Below are 8153 nucleotides of genomic sequence, written 5' to 3' on the forward strand. Positions count from 1 at the left end.
CTCACTCCATACAAGTGTATGGGACAGGCTCTGGCCGGGGTATGTATAACGCATACATACCCTTAGGTCCCGGCTCAGAAACCGGCGAATCTCTGCAGTTCACAGTGCGTGCGCTGGGGGGATTTATAAGTCTGCAGTCACACAGAGTGACTGCAGACTTATCAATGTGGACCGGACAACCGCTTTGAGAAATGGCTCATTTCATCACTGAGCCTGACAACTTTTGAAAATATGTAGAACGATATTAAAGTCATTGTCCTTTTGGTGACATTGACATCGTCATTACACTGAATGTCACAAATACATTTCATCACGACATGAGGTGGTAAAATAAAATGTAGCTCATCTGGGAAAATCCAAATGAGCTTCATAGTAGAAGGTGAATGATCACAAGCCATAGGGACTTTCCTGAATTAACACATTAGGGGTGTGACTGGACATGTCATTTTACCTTCATAAGACTCGCTGGCAAACGTCACACATTAACTCCGAGCCTCCAGTAGCAGTGACAACAATGATTTCCAGCAGGAACAACATGTCTGTGTCACTCACTCTCACACTTATACTTGTGGCTGCTTCACCAGGTAAGGAAGCGTGGACTCAGATATCTTATGATCGCTGTGGACGTTCTACTATACTCTGCAGAATGTATATTTATATTCAGTTTGCTCCTCTGCTAACAAGCTGTGTATGTATGTGACTGATCATTTCCAGAGCGAAGGACAGAATTGCTTGACAGCAATAAAATGTACTTGTTTGTCATTTCGCACCGGTCTAAGGGTGGTTTCAGAAACAATATTTTTTGGAAAACCACACGTGCAGATTTTTTTGTGCAATTTTTAAAGCCAAAGCTACGAGTTTGTCCAGCAAATGCTGCTTATTTATTTTCCTTGCAGATTTGAACCTTCAAATCATTTTTCAAATCTGCACCATGTCAGCTGTTTCTGCGTTTTTGCAGCATTTTTTTTATAAATTCAAAGGAATGGGGGAGGTGAAATTAAAAACGCATCAAAACCGCATAAAAAACGCACATATTTTACGTAGCATTTTTCCTGCCTTCACTTATTTTTACAGCAGAAAAATCTGCTGCAATTACTAAATATGTGCACATACCCTTATGTGCACACTTTTTCAATGCTAATTTCACCTTGCTCTTCATACGGTAAAATCTGCTGCCAATCTGCATCCAAATCCATGACAAATCTATATGCAGATTTGCCTCAAAATTTACTGCAGATTAGCAGCAAAATCAGCATTGGAAAGTTTTTTTTCATGGAACATACCCATTATATTTCCATTTTCTTTTGAGTAGACTTCTCGCTGCTGTAGAGTTTTTCCCCAAAAAAAGTTATTTGTGAAACCTCCCTTACAAAATACTCTTGGAAATCTAAAACTACAATGCAGCCCTACAGTAATTTCAGTACTTTTTATTTCAAGTTTTAAGCTCTGACACATAAATAAGACTACCCTATTATCTTTGCACAGATGTCCATTATACATTATTTTCTGTTGGTATTAGCAGAAATAAATGCCTTTTGTATTTAGTAATAAATGATGTTTATTTTATTTCAGTTTTTGGGGTGTATGACTGCTGCATGAAACATACAGCAAAAAAGTTCAAGGTTCCACAAGTGGGAATGTTTGAACGCTACTATCTGCAGGAGTCTTCAGGGGTCTGTGACATTGACGCTGTTGTGTAAGTTACCAACAAAGTTTTATGTATGTATTACTAGTTACAGAAAAAGTAAGAGTAGTGAAAGTTGGGAGTCATATTGATATTGGTGGTTGGTTTAGCGTTTTGCTCCTTACTTGGAGTTGACTTGGTGCATTTTGTAACGGATCTCACTTTTAGGCCGGGTCACACGATTGTATATTCTCTCCTCCGACAGAATCGGATCGATTATGGTAATGACACTCTGATCAAACTCTGATCCAAGTTTGATCTGAGTGTCAGCTTTGTGTGATCCAATTCTTTAAGTTGAGATAATCGTAGCACAAGTGAGAAGATGGAGAAAAAACTTTCTCCATCTTCTGCATTGTGTCAGTGTGCGGAAAATGGACTGCAATCAGATGTCATACGAGTGCACTCCAATGGTTTCCACTCACCCATAGACTTGAATGGGTGAGTGGCATCTGATTTCGGAGTGAGATTGCAGCATTCTGCGATTTTTTTCACAGACAGATTCCGTGAAATAAATTGGTAATCAGCACTGCCCCATTGAATAACATTGGTTTGAGTGCTATCTGATAAAATTTTGGATTGCACTTGTCTGATGTATACGGTGGTGTGAGCGAGACCTTTCTATAATAATTATATAGAAGAGGTCATTAGTTTATGCTTGTCACCTTTTCAGTTGCGTTATTTGGCAGATACAATAGACAGAATTGTTTGTAAAGGGGGTTATTATTCCCATTGGCCTTAAGCAAACATCCAAAGTAAAGAAGTGCAAATAAAGCATATCATTTAAACCTTGCGCTTTTTGTTAGTGCTTCTTGCTATAGTAACGTTATGAGTGAGCAGTGCACAGAGCTTTAACATGAACAGAAATCTGAAAAGGAAACAATTCACTTCTGAGTTTACAGAACTGCTCCTGGACATTTAGTACTTATATATAAACATATACCTACACGCTGTAAACATATACCTACACGCTGTACACATATGTACATACACACTGTACACACACATATACATACAAGCTGTACACACATATACATACACGCTGTGCACACACATATACATACACGCAGTACACACATATACATACACGCTGTACACATACAGTATACATACACGCTGTGCACACATACATACATACACGCTGTGCACACACATATACATACATGCTGTACACACACATATACATACACGTTGTACACATACAGTATACATACACGTTGTACACACACATATACCTACACGCTGTACACATAAGTACATACACACTGTACACACACATATACCTACACGCTGTACTCATATGTACATACACACTGTACACACATATACATACACGCTGTACACACATATACATACACGCTGTGCCCTCATATATATATATACAAGCTGTGCACACACATATACATACACACTGTACACATACAGTATACATACACGCTGTGCACACATACATACATACACGCTGTACACACACATATACATACACGCTGTACACACACATATACATACACGCTGTACACACACATATACTTACACGTTGTACACACACATATACCTACACGTTGTACACACACATATACATACACGCTGTACACGCACATATACATACACGCTGTACACACACATATACATACACGCTGTACACACATATACATACACGCTGTGCACACGTATATACATACATGCTGTACACACATATACATACATGCTGTACACACACATATACATACACACTTATACAGACGCTGTACACATATATACATTGTATACACATATACATACACCCTGTAAACACATACAGTATATACATGTTGTACACACATAAACATAGACGCTGAACACATATATACATACACACTGTACACACATATACAAACACGTTGTACACACATATATATACACATGCTGTACACACATATATATATATACATTATACATACATATACATTGTACACACATATAATACATGCTGTACACACACATACATAGACGCTGAACACATATATACACACACACTGTACACACATATACATACACACTGTACACACATATACATACACATAGATGTGTACATGAGTATTAGAGCTCTATAGTAGCCACTGCTATAGCATGAGTTCTGCATTTGTTGACTAGTGTCTAATGTTGCCACATTTTTTCCCCCCAGTTTTACAGTAAATTCCAGACCATGCGGACAACCGAAAATAATCAGCTTGTGCGCTGACCCGAAACAGAGCTGGGTTAAGAAAATGATGTCTGCTGTGTAAGTTCTTGTTTTAAAATAAGTTGATTTGATGCCTTACACATGTAGAATTTCACAAATTTAGGCTTTTAAATGGCCCTCGTTATGGAGCTGTATATTGACTTTCATCATACATACAGTAGCTACATTGGAAGACCACTATAGGTTAAATAGCCCTCACCAGTAATGAAATGGCTTGCCAATTTTCACAACAGGGCTTACAAGATAGAAACATTTTGCTGTCAAAAATGTTTATTATAGCCCCTTTTTTGAAAGCCACAACCTCTTTTTGGAGGCCACATCCCATCCTGTTTCCCATCCCAACATGTCCCGTTCCTCACTGTCCAATTGCACAATTGGGTGCCAGGGGTCCATCCAATGGAGCATCTCAACATCAGATACTAAAAGCTTTCGGTAAGCTCAAGTTTCTGAAGCTTGCCAACTCTGCCAAGAGTCCAAGAGGTCTCACCTTTTATTGGGAGACTCCCGCACTTTTAGGGAGAGTTGTCTACTATGTAAAATGGCCCACCAGAAGATCCTCTGGGTACAAGAAATAATGAGTCTCAGTTTTGAATGGTACATTAAGTTATAGAAGAATTAGACACTTTACTCATGTTGGTTAATTCTTTCCTTCTTTTTTTCATTACTATAGGGACAAACAGGCAAAGAAACCTAAGAAACACCAACGAAAAAACCTTCGGAAGCTATGCAAGAACATGAAGAAAAATTATGCATAACTGCTGATATAAAGGACATGGATCCATCAGTGAATCTTCTTATAGAAGTGAAATTTTTATTGTATGAATAGATAGAGTGTATGATTGAAATAATTGTTTTATTATTATACTAAGTATATATAGGTTTGTTGACTGAGGTGTAAAAAAGAGGCCTCCAACTTTGCTGCTTTCATCTGATGATGTGTGTTATTTTCCTTTTATGCATATATTTGGCTGGACCTTTGCAGACAGTGAATCGTATATACTGTATGCTGAGGTTGGGGGTTCATTTATAATACAGACAAACTCAGAATGTGCCACACAGAATTGTTCTCACATAGACGGGTGCTCATTGTATACATTCATATGCAGTTTAAGTTTATGTTCCCTATTATCACATGGTTTTCACCAAATATCGTTTTTAAAAATCCTTAAATTATTATTATCAGGCATTAAATTAATATTCCCCTTTTATAAAGTAACAGCAGATCAGTAGGAAATGGAATCACTTTATTTTTGGTGAGGGTCTAACTTCTCGGAATCCACATAGATCCTGAGAACAAAGGGGCTTCAATGACCTCTTCTGTGACTTTCCACCATGTATTTTTACTACCAAGCATAAACTTCTTCATTTCTTGCACTGAAAATTTATTGCCTATTATGTAGCACTTCTGGGCTCAATACAAAGTTAACCAGAAAACACTGGATGAATATTATATCTACTCAAGAATTCTGTATAATGTTCTCAATACTTGGTTGAAGAACAGTGAATGAAGCCAATATAAATGCAATAAAATCTTTTATTAAGTGGAAATCCTTTATAGTAATGTGAATAGAATATTAAGAACATAAGTTGTAGGTATAAGCTAAAATCATCAGATATACATATATTATGTAATGTAATAATGAAAATTGTTGTCCTCCTATGACTCCAAAGCACCAATTGGGTGTGATTTTACCAATACTTTGCAGTGACACCGAGTCGCTCTGGAGCTTAAGCCTAAATATTTATCCGACTTTTATGATGGCTTTTGGCCAAGTATCATGGTTATCATTGATGCCAGAGACAGCACCAGCCATCCAGGAATAAACGACTGTAAAGTCGCCATATTTAGTTTCCTTTGAAACTGACCCTAGCGTATGGATTGTAGCTTTTTTATAAGCTCTGAAGAATATAATTTGAAGTTTTATTTCTGTTTCACTGCTAAAATATTTTTATTGATAAATAATGATAATAATAAATGTACGACCTGTAGAAGTTCATTTAATAAATGTGCTTTTGTAAATTGCTGTGTATATGAAGAATATGTAATGAATGATCTTACCTTTATGTATCAGATCTCATCAAATAAACAATATGTACAATATGTATTTTTCATACATCACAGCCTGATACCTACATGTTATCATCAAAAGATCGCAGTAGGAAACTGTATAACCAACTTGGGAGGAATCCAGTTTCTAATGTAATGTTTTCTTAAAAAATAAAGTTTACTGTTTAAAATCAACTTTGAAAAATTATTGAGAGACCGTGCATTGGGCAGTGGATTCACCACTACTACTGTGGACGGGGGCTTCTACATGATTGAACCAATACTCAATGAGTGATGAAATCTAGAGAAGGAAGTAGAGTTAGGAGGGCACGATCAGAGTGAGAAAATGGAAGGAAAGGGGTATCATACGTATGTGCAGACAGGATAAGGACGACCTGTTGTATAGCAGAAGTATGGCACTTTCCACGAGTGTCAGACTTGGGCATTGGGATTGCCACATTCTTCAAGAGTGTTACGGGTCCGGGTGGTGGAACCTCTGTGCTAGGATGCAAGGAGGGACCAGAGGGGCGTAACTAAGCACCTACTCGGACCGACCCTGGCCACACGGTGGCTTAGTCGACTCCGTGAACCAAGGAGGGACCGGGCAGGGGAACCAGGTGCCACTCTGGGACCTACCTTGTGTGAGAGCAGGCGACTCCCACGGGTCAGGTGGCTGAGGCTGACAGGTACAACGGTAGGTAGCTTGATGGGTGATCCGGATAGGCAAGCAGGCGGGTACAGCTAGTAGCCAGACAGGTGATCTGGGTAGGCAAGCCGGCGGGCACGGCAGGTAGACAGGCTGGCGGGCACGGCTGATAGACAGGCAGGCGGGCACGGCTGACAGACAGACTGGCGGGCACTGGAACCTGAGTGCTGAGGAGAATGTTAGCACACAAACAACAACCTTCCACAGGCACCTCCATTTTGGAGGAGGTGCTTTTAATAGGAGTGGTCCTCCGGCCATTGGCCGGGGACTCTTTAGGACGGTGCGCGTGGCCCATTTAAGAGGGAGGTAGCACGCGCGCCCTAAGCACAGTGCCCGGGAAGCTGCGCGTGGTGCGAGCAACAGGATCAGGGGAGCTGGAGGACACCGGACCAGGACCGCGGCGGAGAGAGGAGCGGAGTCTCTTCCCGGCAGGAGGCAGAGACGCCAGTGATACAGTACCCCCCCCCCCTTTACTCCCCCTCTTCTTCAGGCCCGCAAGAAATTTTTCTAGAAGGCTAGGGGCATGAATGTTCTCCCTGGGCTCCCAAGATCTCTCCTCAGGGCCAAACCCCTTCCAATCCACAAGAAAGAAAGTCTTTCCTCTTACCCTCTTGATGGCCAAAATGTTTTCTACCTCAAAGACGTCCTCAGAGGAGGAGACTGGAGCTGGAGTGGTACCTGGATCGTCAGAGAAAGAATTAAGGACAACCGGTTTGAGGAGAGACACGTGAAAGGAGTTGGGGATCCATAAGGAGGCCGGGAGTTTCAGCTTGTAAGCCACTGGATTTATTTGGTTCAGAATCTTGAACGGACCGATGAACCGCGGAACCAACTTGTAAGATGGTATCTTGAGGCGAACATATTTGGAGGAAAGCCAGACCTTGTCTCCCGGACGGAATTGAGGCGGATCCAGACGTCTCTTATCAGCATGCTTCTTCATCTGCTCGGAGGACTGAAGAAGCGCAGATCTAGTGTCTTCCCAAATTGCAGAAAATTCACTGACGAGAGACTCCGAGGCAGGATTGTCCACTGAAGATGGAGACGGGAAACGGAATCCAGGGGTGTCGACCGTAGACCACAAAAAACGGAGACTTAGCAGAAGACTCATTCACATGGTTGTTATAGGAAAACTTGGCCCAGGGCAGGAGCTCAACCCAATCGCTATGGTGAACGTTGACAAAGTGCCGAAGAAAGCTGGCAAGGATCTGATTGATACGTTCCACTTGACCATTGGACTGAGGATGATAGGCCGAAGAAAAATCCAAAGAGACATCCAGCAGCTTGCACGTGGCTCTCCAAAAGCGAGAAGTGAACTGAACTCCTCGGTCTGAGACAATGTGAAGGGGTTAGCCCTGGAGACGGAAGATGTGATGGATGAAGTCCTTAGCCAGCACAGGTGCAGTCGGAAGACCAGGCAGAGGGATGAAGTGAGCCATCAAGGAGAAGCGGTCGGCGACCACCCAAATGACTGTACAACCGGCCAATACAGGGAGATCCA

The 8153-nt window shown here is 41.1% G+C and overlaps 1 protein-coding gene across 1 annotated transcript; it reads left to right on the forward strand.

Moving 5' to 3' along the window:
• The first annotated feature begins 448 nt into the window (after positions 1-448).
• LOC141257998 (C-C motif chemokine 20-like) lies at positions 449-6100 on the forward strand. Its single transcript, XM_073672987.1, has 4 exons — positions 449-584; positions 1573-1696; positions 3846-3941; positions 4573-6100. The coding sequence occupies exons 1-4, from the start codon at positions 515-517 to the stop codon at positions 4655-4657; spliced, it is 375 nt and encodes a 124-aa protein (XP_073529088.1). The 5' UTR covers positions 449-514; the 3' UTR covers positions 4658-6100.
• The last annotated feature ends 2053 nt before the right edge of the window (positions 6101-8153 follow it).

This window comes from Phyllobates terribilis, unplaced genomic scaffold (genome assembly GCF_046119375.1).
Source record: "Phyllobates terribilis strain yellow unplaced genomic scaffold, ASM4611937v1 Scaffold_3__8_contigs__length_932513732, whole genome shotgun sequence".
In the NCBI taxonomy this organism is placed as follows: Eukaryota; Metazoa; Chordata; class Amphibia; order Anura; family Dendrobatidae; genus Phyllobates; species Phyllobates terribilis.

Coding starts and splice junctions, on each gene's coding strand:
- LOC141257998 (XM_073672987.1), top strand. CDS start 515: ATGATTTCCAGCAGGAACAACATGTCTGTGTCACTCACTCTCACACTT. Junction 1,697..3,845: donor TGTGACATTGACGCTGTTGT/GTAAGTTACCAA, acceptor TTTTCCCCCCAG/TTTTACAGTAAATTCCAGAC. Junction 3,942..4,572: donor AAGAAAATGATGTCTGCTGT/GTAAGTTCTTGT, acceptor TCATTACTATAG/GGACAAACAGGCAAAGAAAC.